We start from the raw sequence: 21,839 nt of genomic DNA on the forward strand, positions 1-21,839 counted from the left end.
CCCCCGAGTGAGTGCGCCGGGGGGGAATTCGGCACTTCCTTGGGTCGGGAAAAGGGGGGGCGGGGGGCTTACAAAGGACAAACTCCCTGCAGAAGCGGGAAGGTGAGGAAGAAATAGTTACTTGGACGGTCTCTGCTATTGCTTCCCCCTCCGTCCTGCTTTTCTGCAGAGTTTAGCAGCGAGACAGTTCACCGGGAGACACAAAGCAGGATTTGACCACCTAGTTTGAGCTCCTAATAGCCCTAACACACCTGCATTCCTTAAATCTGGGCAGGAGTATTTCCTTTGGGCGCTGCTCAGCAAAGGCTGCGGGATGCTTTTGGCTATGAATCAGAAGCAGACGAAATGCCCACAGTATGATTTTGCCGGCCTGAATTCGCCTGACCGTTTCTCTTTCCGACAAGCTAGGAGGCCACAAGTCTTATTTTGACACCGGGTGGCTCCTCGCCACCTCATGCCATGCTGCTCTGCTGCAAATCAGCGTGTTGATAGGGTGATGTGCAGTGTCCATTTCTACACTCTCCTCACCAAACCATAGTGAGCCAGAGCCTCACCTAACACTGCAAACACTGACGTTGGTGATTCGTTCTGCTGCTGGCTTTCCTCGGAGCGGAGAGGATCTGTTCCTCACTTTTATTGCTTCTTTCAGTGTTGGCAGTTACCAAAGTTCAGAGAGATGAGGTTTTATTGCTTTGTATCACACAAGGAGGCACAGCAGCCTTATGAAATCACAATTAAAACGTCATTAGCCTTGTCAGTAAGCATGCTAATGAATACGTTGCGGGATCATCAGAAGCATTTGTATCAAAATTATGACCAAGGAATCATTCCTAACCCCAGAACTCATGCCATGAAACCTGTTGATAAGATTGCCCAAAATACCAGGCTGTTTTGAAGCCACAGAATTATTTGAATGACTTTTATGTTGTCTCTTTGATCATAGGAAGACTGTTCCATACGGTCTCGGAGGCCCTTCTCGATCCAGAAGATCGCTGAAGGACATGGTGCCAGAGATGCTCACTGAACCTAGCAGCAGATGCCGATGTGCCAGCCAGAAGGACAAGAAATGTCTGAACTTCTGCCAGACAGGAAAAGATCTCTGGTGCGTCTATTGTTGCTACTGTTTAAAAGGCCGTGCATATAAAAAGGGTGGATTGTGGTAGACTTACTCATTTTGGCACTTGCTGCGTGAATAATCTCCCCAAAGCATTGCCTCCTACCTGAGTGCTCGTGCTGCTAGGATACATACCATGTTTTGGCCCAGGAAGATGGCTTATTACATGTTTTGAGAAGGGGTTGATGAAGAAGCTCACCTTGTGGGCTGCAAACGCGGGTTATTTGTTTTAACAGCAGTGTCTTTTCACTTTTAACAGGGCTCAGTCCACAGTGGAGAAAACCTCGCGTCATCTCAACGAAGCTGGCAATTGCATCGGACCCAAGTGCATGAGCCGACAGCTTGTTGAGGGCAAGAAAATGAAGCGGTGAGTTTCTTCTCATCCTGTTGTAGTTCCCCGGAGTAGCAATAGAGAGCACAGTTCACCTGCCTTCAAATCGGCCTGGGCTTAGCTGGTGATTGCAGCTTGCCAGTTTCAGAAGAATTGGTGAGGATATCTTGAGGGTTTTTGTTCATGCCGTGGGTTCTTACCTTGTGAGGACAGGGGTGCAGAGCTCTGCCTAGCAGCCTCCATTCGCTTAGAGGAAGCGGATTTAGTTAGAGGCTTAAAGATACACCAAACTTCAGGAGAGTATGAAGTCATTGGATACTGGCAGAAATAAATTGAGCCGAGCATTTTAGTGTGTTCATGCACTAGCTTAACTAATAAAAAATGTTACATCCCAATTATTTTAAAATGAAATTCAGTCAGAATGCCTTTTACTAAGTATTTTGCTGCATTTTACTGCAGAAAAAGTTATTGATCTATCCAGATCTTGAATTTATTGTATCTTATGGCTGGTGTGGCTGTTTTTTTAGAATGCAGGAGGCAGATTTATACCTGCCTTATCTCTTGCACTGCCTGAGAAACCTGTGTAAAATTAATATGGGACGTTAGTGGTGGAAATGACTACAAAAAGGTTGAGGAAAGGGAAAATGAAGGCTAAATTAATATTTGAGCCACTTCAAGATTTGAGATCAGGAGAAAATCAGGCTTGCCCTTTGAGGACTGTGAATAATGAGTTTAGTGACAGCAGGCAGCAATATCGCTCCACAGTTCACTGCACCTGGTGCAGCCAAGAGCCCCACAGAGGGGAGGTCAGCTTTGAAGGTGTTAGTACAGTTGGATCAGCTCCAGCATTCAGTGTTCAGCCATGTGCCAGTGTAAAAGGATGGCACAGAGAAGTTTGCCCATGCAAAAGAAGACCTTTTAGTGCTGTTTTCAAGAGCAGGCAGCCTGATGATTTTGAGTGAGACTTAGGTCCTGGAAGTCTTAAAAATCACTTGAAAATGGGCCTTGCTTGCTTACTTACTTGAAAAATGAATGCACCCATTCATTTGAACCAGGGTCAGGTTTACCTAAAAGAAACAAAACAGCCCAGAAGAATAACACTAAAAACCTCGTGATTGGATATGTGCTGTTTAAGGAATTCTAGGGCATCTATATTTTAAAGACTATTTTAACTTAAATTCTGCAGACAGTATTTCAAGTGGCCAAAGTTAGCGTAATTCTGACAGAGGTATAGCAGTCAGCAGTTACTGAAGATCCCGTGGCAGAAATCTAGAGTGAGGCTTATTTAATCAAGAACTGAAATCTTTGCATGCTGGAGATGCATCTTCATTATTGTAACAATAAATGTATGTTTCTAATTTTTGCAGGCTGGAAGCCATTGGTAACAGTATCAAAGCTTCCTTCCGTACTGCGAAGCTGAAGGCTGAGCTCCAGAAAGGGTGGAAGCTGAAATATAACAGGGCAAACAAAAGGCAAAGCATCTGGGAAAGCCTGAAAGCATCCTAGTGGAAAGATCACCCGAACCTTTCTCCGTCACACTCGCTGACAAAGCGTCACCAAAACTCTTCTCTTGACTTCTAACATTCCGTGATCACCAAGGCCTCTCTGTCCAAGTGTTTGCACAGCAGAGCAAAACACTGAGCAAGTCCTGCATTTGGAGGTGTAAAAGCAGAGGATGTCATAATTTTGGAGGTCGGATGGATGGGTAGAGGGGGTGAAGGGGAATTCGCAGTAACATACATGAAAAGCCGTCTTTCTGAAGAAATATTTGAATGCTTCTTCTGGAATGTTACCCATCAGTTGAGCAGCTTTCAGGGTCCGCATCAAAAGCATTTTGCAAGGAAGACCTCACAGTTGTGCGTAGAAGGGACAGAACGCAAGGTCTGAGTGGACAAACTCAAAGCGAAAAACTCTACCTTTTGTTTAAAATGCAAAAATGAAAGCCACAGTGCTACTTTAATCAGGACTTACTGCATATATACATGTCTACCTCGCGTACTGTTTGTTGCACTCCTGCTAGAGTATTTTTACACCTTGTTATTGCCTTTACTAATCAGCTGCAACCCTTTGCCTTTTTTTTCAGAAGTCTAGTTTACTTGTACAACCAGAGTTATCTGAATGTGGGTTAGATGCTGTGGTTGTTTGCATAGTCAAAGTCTTTTGGTTTTGGATACCAAAGGACTCTTCAACATATAATAAAGGTTAGAGGACACTACAAGATTGCCCATAACAAGGATATTTGGCTAACTAAAGTTCTAAAAATAGTTTGTTGTGTCTTACATGCCACCAAAAATGCACTGAAGTGGGGATGTACCAGAAGCTGTTGTGAGGTTTATTCAGCGCCTTGTTTGGTGTAAATGTGTTGAGACAAAGGGTTGTTTTGAATTATGTCAAAAGGCTAATATTGGGTGAGTGTTTATAGCAGTGAATTTGTTCACATTGTTGAATTTGCTGACAGGTTGAATCGTATGTGCTTATTTTTTGTGTTTTGTATTTATATTCACACAAGTTCTTCATTACATTTACCATGTTGAATACACATTGAAGTAGGCCATATTGGTCTATGCATGTTTTATGTATTTCTGTATGAAATTGGGAAATGCTTTATGCCTATCAAGGTAAATATTTATTTCTGAAGATACTTTTAATTACTGTATTGGCTTGGTTTTTTATATTCCCCGTTTTAATGTAGGCTGTGGCACCATGGCGACGGAAGTAGATTGCCCCACGTACAAAGCTGACCTAGATGAAGTGCGTGCATGTGATTGCCGTTCTGTCAGATTAGCCACATGACAACACGGGAAGGTTATGCCAGATGTCACATGACAGATAATACTTGTTCTAGCTTCAAGCTTGATCACCACAATTTCATGGCAAAATTTGAATTGGCCAAATGAATTTATCCTGTAGCGGCACTCTCACATCTGGTTGGGGTTTTTTTCATCCAGTAGTACAAATCCTACCATTGGATTTACTTTACTGCCAATGAGGAGTTGGATATACATGAAGTGGAGGAGAAAATGCACATGCTGGATGCTTTGTGGGCTGTATTGGACTAGGCTGTGTTACGTTACTTATTATCATGCTGTCCCAAAAAGTCTCAGCCCAGCCCATCAAAGTTAAAGATGAAGACCTCAATGGGGCCTGGCCCAAGCCCAGGAAAAAGCTAGAGCAATAGTCAAACTTTGCATATATCCAAACATTTTGGCTTAAAGTGCTTATAGCTGGAAAGATGCTTTAAGAAAATACATGGATTTAATCATCTCTGATCCTATAAAAAAAACCAACCAAACAAACAAACCCACAAGAGTTAGTCCATGGATAAAACTGTGTCGTTTTTTAAAAAAATCCCAATCTTAATAATGAGAGCAGTCACCCTTAAAAATTTCTGAAATTGTTCTGGGTTTATCGTCAACATGCATTTGTCTGCAGCATTTTTCACACCCAAACACTGTAAGGCTGAATAAAGCCCATATCAGATTTCCTTCATGCTGTTCTGCTACGTTTTGGGGCAGTAATTCAGTGCAGTGACGGCAGTACTGGTAGCCCAGCTCTGACAGGAGAGCCTGGCCCAGTCAGGAAGGAACCAAGATTTTAGAAAGAGGTAAAGCAAGAGCCCCACACAGCACCGAGCCTGAGTGGCAGTGCAAAGAGCACAAGGAAGGTGGGTGTCCTGATCCCAGGGACTTACAGGCTTTGGGAAGAGCGAGTTTCGCCCAGCCTGCTCCAGGAGCCCTGACCCCACGCTATTTACCTTTTGGCATAGGAGCATAATCTGCAGTTTACCCTGTCTTGCATTAATGAGCTGGACCGAAAACCAGAATTCAACACTCTGTTTGTCTCACTGAATAAGCAAAAGGGAACATGAAGGATTTTATCTCAAGGCTGGCTCACATATAAGTACCAGGCTCTGTCCTAGAGGTTTGCTCCTTCTCAAAGCGATCTCCATAGCAGACTGAGCTTCAATAGCTCAGGCCAGAAATCCCAGTGAAAAAAAAAGAGGCATGGTATGTGCTGGGATTTATGGCACTAGACACAGAGCAGTGCAAAAGTACATTCTTACTTATAATAAACGACCTGAGAGAAAAACTACTCCACCTGAGGCCAATGGAAACATTGTGCTGACTGCAGAGGCAAGGCTGCAAAGTCAGGCCTCTCTTTCTTCTAGCTAGACCTAATCTCACTTTTTCTCTTAAAAAGTAAACCTTTCATGGGCAAGATCTATCTCCTTTTTAGCCAAGAGATTTTTCTAATCCAGGATGAAATTTGAGAAGGATGAAGGGAAGCATATAGAGAAGAGGGCCACCAACTTCCACAGTGGCTGTACTCCTAACAGTCCCAAAACATACCTGATGTACGGCTGAAATTCCAGCTCAGGCCAAGAGCAAGGAAAGGCGCTGTTACCAAATTTCATTGCCTTCCTCTGATTTCTCCCAGTTCTGGCATGGTCATTTCTGAAATTGCGAAAAGTTTCACAGGAAAAAATAACTATTCCTCTCTGAAATGAAACCTTCTGTACTTGCTTTTATTCAATGCTGCATGTAATTCTTTCTTGGTCAGGTGGCTTATTTTTATTTCCTCTGGAAAATGTCCATTTTGACTATATATCAAAACAAGGTTTACAATAAAACAAGGCTTCAACATGTGAGTCAGGCTTCAAGTCAGGAAAATACTACAATGCTACTGAAATTCTTTCCATCTTATCTACATATTTCTGACCTAATTTTTCCAGAAATGGCAACCCTAATCTGTACCATGTTATCATGAACTGGCCCAAAATAATTCACGCAGGATGTCCTAATGTTGCCTATAGAAGTTACCAAATACCAGCCTCTTTGTTCGTGTTTCCTTACATTAGGATAAATTTAGCCACCAGAACACACTTCTGTATTTACAAACACAGAATGAGCTAGAAAAACCGCTGCTTAAATGCTATCTCATGTTTACTTTCTTCACACTCAACTGTTTGCCTCTCTGTATATAAAAACATATCAATTTTGACTTCACCTTTATCATGGCGCTATTATTAGGTTCCTTGGATAGAAATCCAGCTTCCATTCGCAGCCGGTATCTTTATTTAATTTACTGTTCTTCCTTCGTGACCTAGGAAACAAAAGGATGGGGTTTTTGATTAATTAGAGGAGAATGCTTGGAAGCTGCGATGGTGAGTGTAAGTATGCGAAGAGACAGGGCGCCACAGATAAAGTACAAAGATAGAGGCAGGATCGTTTTTCATGAGGTAAACATTGTGCGAACGACATTTCGGAAACTTAGCCAGAATGGGTGTTCGTGTCTTTCTGTATTTTATATCTCTGATCAAATCTGAGCTAGGTGAAAAATGATAGGGAAGCCTATTTTGCTATTTCTCAATATGGTTAAACGATGGGTTGGTATGTCTTAGCAGTGTGCCTAGGACAAGTTCCTCTGCTCTGATCAGGTCGAGGAGACCTGAATTCTGCCTCAAGTCCACCAGGTCAGTCGGTCAGCCAACAATTCCCTCAGCTTTAGAAGCATCATTTATGCCAGTGAAACAACAGCAAAATTTGACCCAGAAAGGCTTAGTTCTTTCTGATATCGCCACAACAGGGGAAATGAACACTGATTTGCTGATGCTAGCACAGAGTTTCAGTGGCTTTTGCTGCTCTTGGTGTGCTGGATTTGGTCCTTGGTTTGATTTTTTTTTTATCCCTGCAAGCATTTACTAGTAACAAATTAGAAAAATACCACTTTGGTAAGCAAAGAGGCAGTTTGCCTCTGGCTCAAGAAAGCTGTGTTCAGAAATGGATGAGCCCCATGGAGTTTGTGGTTTCATTGACCTCTCCAACTATTTTGGGGGCTGCAGAAATTATTTGAGTTCACCAGCTGTAATTCAAGCCCACGATGTTGTTGTTGTGTTTTTCCCCCCAAGGAAATAAAAAAACCCTCAACACTAAACCTAACTTTTTTCTAGTGAAAGGAAAAAATGTATGTTATGTACCAGTCCCTAGAAACAAATTTAACCTCTAGTCTGGCAAGAAGAAAGCAGCACTGTGTTTTGGTCATATATATTGGATTTACATTTTCCTCTGCTTTCTCCATCTCTTTTCACAGACAGAATTCAGCCAAGCACTTGTTGAAGTGTCCATCATGGAAAATTAGCCAGTGCCCTAAGCACTTCTTGTGAAAAGGTAGCCACATGCATTGAATATTTTGATGGATCAGAGCTTCTCTTGTCATCTTGTCTTCATTTCAGCCCTATGGTTGCACAAGATCTGTTTTTCTTCTGTTTCTTATTTTCATCTCCTCTTATTACTAAGAGAATATAAAGCAGTGATATTCACAATCTGGACAGCAAACTAAAGTGGACAGCAAAATAGGGCAAAAGGTGCCTGTTGCATTCTTATCAGAAATGTGCAGGCCTTTAAGTTGTCTATTTGCCTGTGGAAGGATTTCCAAGTACCTGAGACCTCTTACAAGTGATTGAACCAAAAAGGCTCAGCTCTGCAAAGTGTTAAACTCCGTGGCCATAAGCTGCTCATCAAAATATGCTCATGTAAATGTGCACAGACTGCCTGGGAGCTTCCAAGGGTCGGAGGTGTTGGGCACTTTGCACGACCAAACTCCCTCCTCGAGGAAGTAAGGACTTCTGTACTGTCTCATACCCTGAACTTGCTCACTCACTTTGGCAAGCATCCCTCGAGAGCACAGTTGAGGACAAAACGAGAACCATGATATTATCTGCAGGAGAAGTGCCTTGAGAATGCCCTTTGGGTTCTTCCCTCATGGCTGTACGTCTCATCTGACCTCGAGGGAGAGTGTCTTTCCTCACTCATGGGCTGCCCAGCACATCCATCAGGCTGCTGACTTCATTGTGTGGTGAGGCAAGCAGGGATCAAAGCACCCACGCTGCTGAGAAGAGCGATTATCACTGGGCTGCGCAGAGCCTACCCTGAGCGATGCTGCTGCCGCTGTGTCCTTCGGGGAGCAGAGGGAGGGCAGCTGCCAGTCACAAGTCATGCCAGCATCCTGCTCAGCCCCCTGGATGCAGATTCGCCCTGGGTACTGGCACACAGGCTGCTTTGCAATGGCAGGAGCTCCCCTCTAACACCTATGGTCTCAAAACGGTTTTATCAGTACCTTATAGCTGCTTTTTCTGAGAAAGCATCTCAGTTGGGAGAGCTGTCCACTCATCTCGGTTTCCCTCTCGATCGACTAAACTGGTGTCACTCGGGTGAATTGGGGGGAACATCACTAATTTCACCAACCCAGAGGTTTTTCAAGGTATCAGTCATGCAGATACAGCATACAACTGTGAAATCTGCAAATGCCTTTACAGAGGCTCCTTTGTCCACGTTTCTTCTATGTATTCGTAAGAAGAAGATTTTCACAATTTTTCCAAAAATGTTACTTGCCTATCTTTCTAAAATCTTGTGGCTTTTGCTGAGGACTTGGCCTGCTGCTTTTCCTGTTGGGTCGCTGAAAACCATTACATCATTCTCGGTACACATCCAGCAGGATGCTTTGCAGTGATTTGTGTTCCAGTGGCTTTGAAAAAATGTGCATTAAGGCTGTTAATTTAATTCTACTTCACCCCGAGTCTGCTTCGTCATAAGCACAAGGACGTCTTTCACCTGGCTGAAAAGCACAGTGCCTGTGAGTGCTGTCCTTTGCCCTGAATTGGCAATGGATTGGATTGCTGGTTCCGATGTTGACCCTTTAGGCAAGTCAGAAAGTTGGCTGGATATTACTATACAGTAAAAAATTTATTCTTTGAACTAACCACTTTCTGCTGAGTTATTATTTTTCTCCACAAACATTTCTATAACTGTCTATACATGCACAGGGGTCAACTTTCTAAGCAAACTACAGCCTTTCCTTCCCTTTATTTTTCTTCTCCTAAGCATTTCTGTGCTGTTCCTGTGACCAAACATGGCTTTTGTGAGCTGTTTCTGTATAAGCTCTCATCACAGCTGTTTTTCCGGCCTGTGTAGAGCCATGAAATGTATTTAAGGGATGCAGGTTCATATGTGCTTTACAACAACCTGCAAATGTGAAATTCCTGGGCCAGTTTGTACTTCCACTGGGAATTTTGTGGTCATCCACATTACAAATGCATTCAACCTGTGCCTTATATGTGGAAAGTAGGTTGGAAAGCAAAGTTGCAAAATGAAGTTGTCACCATAGAAAAGCGCAGAATTGTGTCCAGCCACAAAGCAAATGAGAAAGATAGTGTTCTGATAAAAATGTATGTGATTGTCTAACTGCTTTATCAGGTGTTGGCAAGTGTGTGCAACAGGATATGGGAAAACTTGAAGCGTTTTCCACTCTACATGGGTACATGTAAGCGCAGAAGTGCGCGCACATGCAATGTGGTGTAATCTAGTGTAATGAAGGTCTTTCTGATGTTGTACAACACCTTTTGGATCCACTTCCCCTTGTTGGAAAACCCCAGACTCGAGGCCCTCTCTGCCTTGAAGTCTGTCTTTTTTATCCCTGTTTAATCTAGCAGAGCTCTGGTCAGAATAGCCAAATTCTGTAGGTGCCTTTGCAAAAGATGCTCTGCAAAGGGTGCTGCTGTTCACTGTTATGCAGAACGGCTGTTTCTGCCTGGACTTCGAGTCTGTTCAAATAAACTCATGTTGTTTACGTGGATTTTTTTACTGTGAGGTCTACAAGGAGAGAGTGTATTTGCCCTCAGTTTTCCCTCTCTGGACAGCAAAGTTGGAGAGCTCTGAATGGTTTATAGGCTAATTAAAAACAGACCACAGGTTTGGGGTTTTTTTTTCTTCTTTGCTGCATTCCAGTTTGTTTAGCTGCTCGGCAGGAACTTGACAGGGACATTGTTAAGGAGACAAAGGACCTCTGGCTTGGGTGACATTAGTGTGCTGAGATGGCTCCCTTTCACAGGACAGCCTAGCCAAATTGGATCAGGTATCGGAAAGACTGACAAAACATAGGAGGACATGAAATATGCAGCAAATGACTGACCTGCACATCCTACCTGGCTCTGGCTACAGTAACAACCTTGCAGAGGAGCTGATGCAGAACTACCCTTATCTCTATCCACCTGACAAGCTCAAACAACTGATAAATTACCAGAACTAATTGTTGCCCTGACAGGCCTTTGATCCCTGGAAGAGTCAATTTATAAATGATGAGCTCCTTTTACATGCCACCGCTGATGGAGCTGTTGAAATAGTTATAAAATCAATAATCCCTGCAGTCTAGGGATCCTTTAGTATTCTCCCATTTATTCAGGAGACAGTTCAAAGTGTCTGCAAATGCTCATTTCCGTCTCTTCCCAGCACCCTGCCCAGAAAATTCAGGCATTGCCACAGGAGTGAGGCTTGGTAAGGAGACAGTGTGAGCATCCAAAAAGCAGGCTAGCCCAGATGAACACTGAGGAGGAAGCAAGAGGATCTCCAAGTCATACACTCTGCCACTCACGAGGGTCTCTGCAGGAAAGCAAATTTGTAAAAATTAAGGGCAGAAAGGCAAGATAGAAACATTTGGAATGATAAGCAGCATCATGGGGAATGGTAGCATCTTCAGGGAGGCAACAGAACAGAGAATCTATTTCTGGCTTCTGGAGTCCAGCCTCTACAGGGAGCCCAGCTGGACTGTTCCCCTATGGCATGCTGCCTCCCCCAGAGACAGAGGTCCCAGCGGTCTGCCAGCACATGTCTCCTTCACCTGTGGCCATCTGGTTATGGTACAGCGGAGTGACAAGAGCTGGGGATAAAAAATTCTGCTACGGACTTCTCTGCATGTGGCTTTAAGTGGCCAGAGTCCACCCTACCTAGCAATGATTGTACTTTATAGGTTTGTTGAGTGCAAACCTGACTTCACCAGTCTGAAGGAACAAGACAATATTTAGCCAGATAGAGTCCCTATGGGTGGGATCTCCTGTGCAGAATTTGGTCCTAGACCTGTATTACAAGAGCATATTGTGACCACCAAATGATGGAGAACCCAATGGAACCTCATCTTTGGGCTGTTTGAGTAAGCTGCTATCTATTTTGTGACTGATCCCTTTTACAGAGCGGCCAGGATACTCCAGAGGTCGTGTTTCTTTTGCAGAGTCATTTTCTGTCTTCCTTTTTCTCTCTCTCTTTTTTTTTTTTTTTTGTGTGGAAAAGTTATACCTAATTTTAGAAGGATACTTAAATTAAGAGGAGATATGGAGGAGATCAGCATAGATAGCATCATTGACCGGAGCTTGAGGCAAGAAACATCACCAGAGCAGAACCGGTCCTCCCATTCAACAGGCCTCCCCTGAGCAAGAGGCTCCTGCGAGGCCTGCAAGTGTGAGAGGGGCAATGGCCATCACCCACGGTGGACATGCAGAGAGAGGGGCAATGTTTCATTTCAACTGGAAGGAAAATCTAGCTGAATTCTGGTGGGCACCTTCACAGCAATGCCCATCATTTTTAAACAGGAGACAGATGGGTGATGTTCACTACTCAGCACCCAGGGTTAGGAGCACTTGGCTTCCAGCAGCCCAGCTCACAGGGTGTGTCAGCACCACCACCGGGGTCATCTGGAACCCCATTTTCCTTGGGCAATTAGAAACAAAGGACAACTTGGAAGAACAGTGCAATAATAGTGCTTGAATTTGAAGGAAAGTCCTTAGCCTGCTCTTGCTGGTGTTTGCTCATTTTCCAGCTGTGATAACAGGAGCACTCCAGCGGGTCCTGACTTACTCCTGGGAATGTTTCCAGGCCTGGACGTGGCATCTTTACCACTCACCAATTTTAGAAAACACAGCCTAGAAGCCATAAGTCTGCCTCGTATCTGTAAAACTTATTTGTATGCAATCTTGTCTCTCAGTATAGTCACTTTTCTTGTGTCTGATTATTCTGATGAGAGAGCGCTCATTAGAAAAATGGAACACCACAACCCAAGCGCATGTGTGAGGGTGGAACAATAGGAGGTGCTGACTGATGCTTCACTTTCTGTTCTTCCCCAAAAGCTTGCACAGAAATGTGAGGTTTTGTAATGCAATTCAGTGTGGTTACTCCGAAGCTGTCTGGGGCCTGGCCACCAAGGGTTGTCATCACCTCAGGCAGAGGAGGTGCTCACTAAGAATGACATTCCCCTCTGGTGTCCTCCAGACTGAGGAACACTTGAACAGAATCTCAGCATCCATTATGGACAGAAATCATAGAATCACAGACCACCTAGTTCCAACCCCTGTGCCATGGGCAGGGACGACTTCCACTGGAATAATGGAGATGTTATTAGCTGTAGCAAACTGCTGTTGAGTGAAGGAAATGGCACATGCACATGGTTTATGCAGGGAGTGCTGTTGTTTATGTGCTGTTGTCCAGCCTAGTTCTTCACCATCTTACTAACCTTCGAAGTTCTCCAGACCTTCAGCCCAGGTAGTGCACAGGTGATTCACAGGGCCATTTTTCTTTTGGCTGTAAGAAGGCCAAAAAAGGGTAAAAGGGCTGAAAAGTAAACATGAGAAAGTTCCTAAATTAATGTTGGACGGAGTTAGATGCAATATGCCGTCTTCCACTGAAGGGAGAACTGAAACTTTTTGTAAAGTGAAGAAGGGTTTGGGGGATGACTTTGCATCACCAGCTTGTAGTAAACTGACAGGAAACTTGTGTAAGTTGACAGATCTAGAGGAAAAGTGGAGTCTGTCTGAAAAATACCATTTCTCAAACTTGGTCTGGAGGACAGCCTTTATCACTGTGCACTCTAGGAAACTATGTCTTGAAGAGGCAGCAGGAGAGAGCTTGGAACAATGCAAGAGCTAAACGAGACTGAAAAGAGTCAGTCTGTACAGCCTCTTGTTGCAAGTTGCATTTGGACCCTAAGGGTCCCATGAAACCTTCAATGAGAAACTGCCTTCCAAAACAGGAAGGGCAACAAGAATTATTTATATATTAATTAATATTTATATACTAATTTAATGGTGATTCAATACTGAGCAATTTATTCTAAGGATGCTATTTGCCCTGAAGTACCAATATGCTTCCCATCTGAGAAAAGGGTTTAGAAGCAGACACATTTTGAGATTAGTTAGCATCCACTAAACAAGCAATGAGGGTAGAGCAAGGGAGAGGTACAGCCAGCCTATTTTTAGGAGAAATGGTTTAGTGCAAGCAGTCTAGGGGATCTTCTCCAAGGAAATGAGATTGCTCCCAAGGCATTATGCCATATGTATATGATAAAAGAGGTGGGTATGGGCCAGGAGGGCAGGTTGATATGGAAAAGGCAGAAATAGGACAGTGGGATAAATGCGCAAGAAAGATCTACTGGCGATGTGGAGAGAGAGTGGGAAAAAAATGCCTAGATTAATCCAACCTATTTTACATATCTGACTGATGCACCTGAACTGAGTGTTTTCCTCTGGAGGCATCTGGCTTTCTCCCTTGACCTTGTGAAGGAGCCTACAGAGGGATGGCGGCCACTGAGATGAAGTTAGGACAACATCCACCTTATCTTCATGAAGTAGTGTTTGAGGGGTGCAACTGTATGAAACAGACCAAAACGGTTTTGGGCCCACTGCCTTCAGTATCTAATTTTCTTATGGAAAACATAAATTTCCCACACAAGAACAGCAGGGCAGCTATTTATCAATTGTTTCCCATAGATAAATAACCTTCCAACATATTCCAAGAGGTAAGCAAGAGCAAGATGCACTGTGTAACAGCTTTGCAATAAACTGAAGATGTGGTGAAGAAAATAGCATAAAGGAAGCTCTTGGCAGGAGAAACTCATCTTCTTAAGCTGGGTTTCTAGGACAGGCTTAATTACCATGAATTAACTGCAGGACATCCTGAGGAGGCAACAAGACAGAAGGGAGAAAGAAGCAAGAAAGAAGCCAAGCTGAAGAGAAATTGATTCCCATAGAATGTTGAATGAGTCTAGCTCCTGTAGCTTGGCGTACCACCCTCACATAACTGGCCTGACTCAAGAGGAAGAGATTACTAGTTTTGATTATCGTGCCGAGGGGGAAAAAAAAAAAAAGAAGAAAAGAGAAAGAAAATTTCTTCATGTTTTTTTTTCCTCATGCTCTTTTTTGACTTAGTCAGCTATTTGGAGAGCCTGTCACATCCAGATGATGATATTTATATCATACATTTCCTGGACAATTTTTCATTGGGAAATCTTCTGCCCTGAAAAAAAAGGGAAGAAAAAAAATTAGAGGATGCAGTTCAGAAATGAAATTTTTGGGAAGTGGTAATTTCAGTGTGGTTAGAAAGGATGTAGAAACATCGCTGAAGCTGTTGCTCTCAATAGCATCAGAGTACATGCCAGGATCTCACTGAAGATCATTTCTGACAGTACTCGCTCCCCGTTTGAAGAAACCTTGTGAATGCATGCCATGTGTGACTACAATCAGAAAGCCAGATCATTTAGACAGCACTGGCATTCCTTGACAGAACTAGTTTAAGCCCTATTCCTCATTGTGAGTTTGGCTGGTGAGAAAGTCAAAGTCAGGATGGGTCAGCTGAATTCTCCAGGGTGGTATCAAACATGAGGACCGAGCAGGTCCCAGCCCACTGCGCTCTGCCCTGAAATATTTAGGTGACATTAGTGACAGTTATGGTAGCTTTGAGCCTGGTGTGTACTCAGTGAAACCTGATGAAGTGACTTCCTGTGCTGAAGATACAGAACAAAGTTGTGAGATGGGGCCACCTTGATTTGGATTGATTTCTCATTGATGTCTGACAGCAAAGGGTTCTACCAGCTGCTGCAGAAAACTATTGTAATGGAAAAAAAAAATGTTCTCCTTAGCTCCCTAGTATTCACAGTTAATCATGTGTGTGGCTACTATTACTTTGGTTAAGCTGAAACGTTTTTCTCTTCATTGGATGAGGTGATCAACATACAGATAACTTCTAAATCCATCTTGGCTTTTCACTGCAGACGAAAACAAGGGAGAGGACGACGATAGTGACTCTCTTGTGCTTTTATGAACAAGTCCACATAAACTTTTGTTGACTTGTCTCCTAATCCAGAGACTTGTATACAGCTGCAAAGGTGGAGCAAGCTTAGCTTATCTCCTGTTTAATGAGCAGTTTACCTGATAGACGTGCTGCCCTCAAGTTCACAGGGACTTGCATTTGTGTTTTGTAGCATTGCAATGGCACAAAGAGCTCTGCTGAAGTACAGGTAGCTGTGTGTTACTCATTGTTGGTGGCTGTTGATGAAAAGGTTGAGGCAATGTCCGTAGACCTGAACAAAGAATAACAGTAAGGATGGTGCTTGCTAGAATGAGTTTTCTGGTCAGGCATTGTCTTCTAGCACCTCCCAGGTTAGTGCTGGCACTAACACCAAAAGCAACAGAAGGTGATCAGAAGGATAAAAAGATGATCGGTTTTCATGTCCAACCAATCCAATTTCTGAAATGTTTATGACTAGGGAAAAGAGCAGAAGAGAAAGGTGGACAGGGAGAGCATGTGTATTACACACTGAGATACCAGAGATTGTGTGAGAAATCCAAGACACTAGAGATGTATGCTCACTATAAATACTGAGACTAAGGGATCACATCACACAGAAAATGTATCAGTTTGGAAAACTGGTAGGAAGCAGATTTCTTTTGAGGTTCTGAGTAATGCCTTGTCCTAGCTCCCTGGCAGACAATAAAAGATTAGCTGAAAGATGGAGGTACAAAGTCTGCAGTGTATTAAGCAAGCCCTGCCCCTGTTACACTCTTCAAGGCACATTGACTTCAGTGGGCCTGTGCCGAAAAGTATCAGAAATGGCTTTTCATCAGGTCTCCAAGAATTCATTGAACTGCGGTGCAAAGTCATGGGGACAGCTAGACAGACCCAGCCCCACAGTTTATAGCTCCCAGGTAAGTACCCAATTGCTAAGAATTTATGCCACTCTTTTCCAGCTGCTGATATCAACCTTTTCATACTTGTCTGAGTAATGCCCCCATTTCTTCAGTGTTGATAATTCTCAGTTTGATAAACAGAGAAGTTTGATTTATCATTCAAGAACTTAATTTTGCTAACACATTCATTACAGTTTGCCATTCAGTTCCAAATATTAAATAATGACAGGAACAGTCAGTTAAATTGAAAGGGGGACTTGGGACTGCAGCTTGGCCCTTAATTGCTTGCAGTGACACTTCAGATATACTTAACCATTTGCCTGTTAATATTTCACTTGAAAAGTCTGATTCAGGCTAATTTGCTTGGGAAATTTGCTTCCAAACTCACATTCTTCCTCCAAGGTTTCACTAGGTTGCGTCACAAAAGATAAATTTCATTATGTAATTTTGCACTCAGACATAGATGAAAACGGATGTGCAAAGCTGAGTGAACTGAAATTCTTCTGTGTTGCGTCTCCAACACATGATGCTATTATGGGAAAGAGAGAACTGGTGAGAAATGGACTCTATCATAAAAGAAAGATTTCCACAGCCCTTAATTTGGAACAAAGTAATGCTGACATAAGATGTAAAAATATTTTCCGTTGTGAAACAGGTGCCTTGGCCAAGTCTGGAAAGATTTAAATTATTTTTCTCTTTATATTTTAAAATGAAAAAATGTCCTGTTATCAGGACTTGTCATAAAAATAGGCTCATTTTATTTAATGTGTCAGCACTCGCTTCTTTTACAGCTCTGCAGTATTCTGCCTGTGTTTTTTTCTGACTTGTTCACTGAGTTTCCAGTGCAAATGAGTTACAACTCAAGAACTTGATATTCAAGGTCACTAAAATCTTGCAGTTTTGTGGTACATGAATGCACCATCTGTTCATCCTAGTAAGTAGCTATTTTTAAATTATGTTTTATATGGTTTCTCTTTGACAAAAAGCCTAGGAAACATCTTAGTAAACTCTGACACACTAGGCAGAAATAACTTCAAAAGAATTTTGATGAATGCTTCCCTCCAAATACTGAAGTATTTCGTCACAATGAGTTGTTCATAATGTATGTTGTTTAGCAGATACTCACATATTTACAACTTATTTTCAGTGGTTTATTTAACAGAGCTGGGACATGATTTTCAAACAAAATACTTTTTTTTTTTTTTAAGGTACTGGATTCTTTGGGCAATGAAAAAAAAAATGGCCTGAAGTTTGGTTTTCAAAAGATTTCTGGATTTTTTATTAAATGGAAGAAACATACCTTTTTTTTTTCTTCAGAAACTTCACCTATGTAATTCCTTTCCTCTATGTTCTTTTGCTATTGTCCTGCTTTTTTGGTAATGAAAAGTTTAAACGTGGGGTGAGGGCAAGGAAAGAGGAAAAATGGTTGAGATCAGAAAAGAATGAAAAGTTGCAGTTCTGTTTTGCTGTTAAAAACAGGACAGTCTGTTACAATGATCCTCTCCCATGTTGCAATTACTAGCAACAGTGAGCTTTTAGAGAACTGATAGGAAAAAGTCATTTTATTGCCACTGTGCCTCAAGGACGCTACTCCTATTATAGGTCGTCTTGATAATTTTGCTTAAGTAGACCAGAAAGACCTGGGAAGTTTGGCTTGGAATAGCTATGCAAAATTCAGCTTCCTGAAGATTTCAGTTTTCTGAGAAAATTAGACAAACTAAGGGTTCAGTCTTGCCACTCCATCTTCCCCTCTCTCCCCTCCCCCTCGTTCTCATCTGGCTAACTCTTTCTTCTGCTATTTGGGAGGGTACCATCTCTCCCCTACAGAAGCCTTCATCCTGCGCCTTGCCCATCTGTTTGGGATAGAGGCAGTGAAGGTGTGAAAGCTGTGCTCCACCTTGAGAAACGCTCTTGCCCACAGGCCATTGGGTATGCCCACAACTGGCAGGACCTGCATGCAGCCCACCACACCCTTGATGGGACCTGCCAAGATCGTTCTTCAGGAACATCAGAGGACTGGGAGGTGTGTGGAGGCATATATCAACAGAGGTCAGAGAGATGGAGAAGTAAGGCAGGGATGCAATGTACCCATCTGCAGATTAAGCTGCAGCACCCATGGGAACTGGAGATGAGACACTTAGGGAAATTAGGGCATGGATCATCTATCACTCTTTCTCCAGCTTGCCTGGAATATGTCATTTCCTACTCAGCCTCCCATTTCATAGTTGTGGCTTTTAATCATGTTATTTTCAAAAGAAAACAGGTCTGGCCCCTAAAGAAAACTTACCTCAGTCCAGCCCTGAGTACTTCCTTCTAGCTGGTTTCACCCTTCCAGCTGTCCATCTCTTGGTTTTAATGAACTGAAGACATAACAAAGTCCGGACAACACAAGGGCAATTCAGTACTGGATTTCTTTCAACAGTGCTAATTCCTCTGGCCTTTACAGGGCCATTGAACCAGAAACACACCTCAAATGGGTAGAGGGTAAAACAACCCAAACAAACAAGCCGGGGAAACAAACTAGAAGGTTAAACACAAGATAACCTGTGCCTGTTTTTGGGAAAGTAGTGGGTTTTTCCAGCTCAATTCACCTCATGGCCAGGCTGCTCAGGACTGCTGGTACTGGGTAGCTCACCCATGGAAACAAATATTCCTGTGTTGGAAAAAGTGCCATGCTGTCAATAGTCAATGTCTGTTCAGATTTTAAGGCTCTCCAGACCAAGTAAAAATCAACCGGCTAATTAGCGTGTGCAAGTCTTTTGTCCTGATTGTGTTTTGAGTACCAACCTTACATGTAAGAGAGCAGGACCTCCAGGATGGTGCAAAAGCATGTGAGGGGGCGGGGAGGAGATGAGCGTGTGAATGCGCAACAGACAAATGAGTGTGTGTGAGAGAGACAAAGAGAGACCAAGGAGCCTTTGCTTGTCGTCAAAGATATATTAAAAAATTTCTTCTTTTTAAAGAATGACCACAGTGACACGTGCTAAAGAAATATGGGCAACAGGGCATTTCATTTATATAATTCATTCCACTGAGCTATATAAATCAAGTTGCCTGTGCATGACTTAGTCTGGAAATGATGAAGAGAGATAACAGATAAGAGCACAAATCAGCAGCTTCTGCCAAGTGATACACAGGGTTATAATTTCCCTCCTGGCTGGAAGTCAGGCATGCCAAGAGACACTGCATGTGCAGCAGGAGCTGCTGTTCTCCAGGCATTTTCCTGGAGGAAAAATGCCACCAAACACAACACGGGTTGAGGTGCAGCAGCAGCAGTGTGCTGTCTGCCTGTATGTGGCAGCTCCTGGCTCCCACCAAATCCAAAGCTGAGCAGAAGCAGGGACCTAAAAGCTGCCATCCCTCATAGACACTAACTTCAAAATACAGTGACTCAGGGCTGATTGATGGCCCTGTTGTTCCTTGTTCAAAATCTGGCCACCCTTTGGCACTCCTGTGGCAGGTTGCCCGTTACCACAGGGCATTAGCTCTGGGCTACCCATAGTTTTTGGAAGAAAAGTGACTCAGTATTAAGAGATGTCTCTAAAATCTGTAGGAAATAAAGTGTGAGTTACTGTCCTTGTCTGAGATCATCAACCTGGTCTACGTAGTCTGACAAAAAGCTATTGGGTTAACGTTTTAATTCTTTCTCACTTCAGCTTGGACCTGACACAGTATTGTGTAAGGAAACTATTTCTAATACCACGATTTGGTTTCTATTGTGCTCTTTCCTGCCAAAAGAGCACTCTTCTGGATATACAGGCATAAATGATTGTACATAGTTCAGCAGTTTTTTGGAAAACACCTGAACTCTTCACGGGTGATAAAAATCTATGAGCTGTCCTATGGACTTTTTAGGTGAGTCACTAAATCTAGGGAGGATAAGAGCCAGTCTGCATGCAAAACTGGAGAACAAAACCCAAAAATCAGTTGATTAGGGTGCAAGTGTAGAGCTGAAAAAGGACTCTAGGGTCACAGGTAAGGGGGATCCATTCACATTGTTTACTGTGCTTCTGAAAGGCATGAACTGACCAACAAAAGCACACCTCTAAAAATAGGAAGAATGCTCTTATTCCAGAATGAAATGTACTATTTTGATGCACCTGAAGCTGATACAAAAAAGATCAAACTGAGTGTGAATAATCACTGGGACAAAAGAGCATACATGTAAGTACTCAGCAAAACAAACTGAGGGGCCAGTTAAAATTGCTTTGCTTCTAGCAGTGAGTGGTTTTGCATTGATAAAAACCCTTGAAAGGTGCATATGCTGGAAATGTGGCCGTCGTGACATTCCAGTCCTATGCACTGCGTGCTGACATATGCCTGCTTGAGCAGGGTGAAAACCAGCTTTTCATATCCAGCCTCAGGTTTCTATACAGCTGGCTCAGAAGTACCACAAAATTGGTAAGGGCTATAGCAGGGTGGACTCAGACCTGTTTCATTTCACTGCTTCTCCAGGGTGTGTTTGATGAGCATTTCCCAGATGAGTTTGGACTGAAACACCGGCTGTTTCCTTGCCTCTTGCTGTCTGAAGTGAGGCTGACAGAATGACTCGGTTGTGCCCATCAGTTGAGCTGTGAGTCTGCTTACCGTAAGGACAGCCAAGGGCAAACAGGAAATCTGCCTGGAAGACAACTAACAACTTCCTCCTGTCAAAAACCTCAAACCTGAAAGTATTCTTGCTCAGGGATTTGAGGAGGAGTAGATTTTGTTTTCATTTCCCTTCCTCTGCAACAGTGATCTGATTATCCATAATAAAATAATTATACTTTGTTGAAATGCTGCCCTTAAGTGGAAGACAGTGCTGTCAAGAAGATGGATAGAGCACGTACTTAACCACAAACACATGCATAAATACATTTGTATGTATGTATACATACTTATGTGTGTGTGTATACATATAAATCTATGTGTAAAAACTGTTTGCATTGGGCCTGACCATCAATTAACTGAAGGCCAAAGTTCTGTGTCTCTGTGCTGGTAGAATGTTACTTGCAGCTATTCTTTAGAACAGCTACATCTGGATCAGGATTCAGGAACTTTATGGGCCCTGATGGGATGCACCTAAGGGTGCTGAGGGAGCTGGCAGAAGTCACTGCAAGGCCACTCTCCCTAATCTTTGAAAAGTCCTGGAGAACAGGATAGGTGCCTGAGGACTGGAGGAAAGCCAATGTTACTCCAATGTTCAAAAAAGGCAAGAAGGAAGACCCAGGTAACTACGGGTCAGTCAGCCTCACCTCCATTCCTGGAACGATGATGGAACAACTTGTTCTTGGTGCCATCTCAAAGCTTGTTGAGGAAACAAAGCTTATCATGAGTAGTCAGCATGGATTCAACAAGGGGAAGTCGTGCTTGACCAATCTGAAAGCTTTTGATGATGGCATCACAGATGGATAGATGAGGGGAAGGCAGTGGATGTGATCTACCTCGACTTCAGCAAAGCTTTTGACACGGTCTCCCATGGCATCCTCATAGACAAGCTTAGGAAGTGCGGACTGGATCATTGGGCAGTGAGGTGGATTGGGAACTGGCTGAAGGAAAGAGCTCAGAGGGTTGTGGTCAATGGGGCAGAGTCTAGTTGGAGGCCTGTGGCTAGTGGTGTCCCCCAGGGGTCA

The 21,839-nt window shown here is 43.1% G+C and overlaps 1 protein-coding gene across 1 annotated transcript; it reads left to right on the forward strand.

The window, feature by feature from the left end:
- Positions 1-943: 943 nt before the first annotated feature.
- On the forward strand, positions 944-2,951 carry EDN1 (endothelin 1; the record flags this gene model as incomplete). The annotated part of the gene is made up of 3 exons (XM_010149789.1): positions 944-1,102; positions 1,374-1,481; positions 2,813-2,951. Coding segments are annotated over 3 exons (406 nt in total), but the record flags the coding sequence as incomplete, so codon positions are not given.
- Between the last annotated feature and the right edge of the window lie 18,888 nt (positions 2,952-21,839).

Source organism: Eurypyga helias, unplaced genomic scaffold, assembly GCF_000690775.1.
Source record: "Eurypyga helias isolate BGI_N326 unplaced genomic scaffold, ASM69077v1 scaffold17964, whole genome shotgun sequence".
Taxonomy (NCBI): Eukaryota; Metazoa; Chordata; class Aves; order Eurypygiformes; family Eurypygidae; genus Eurypyga; species Eurypyga helias.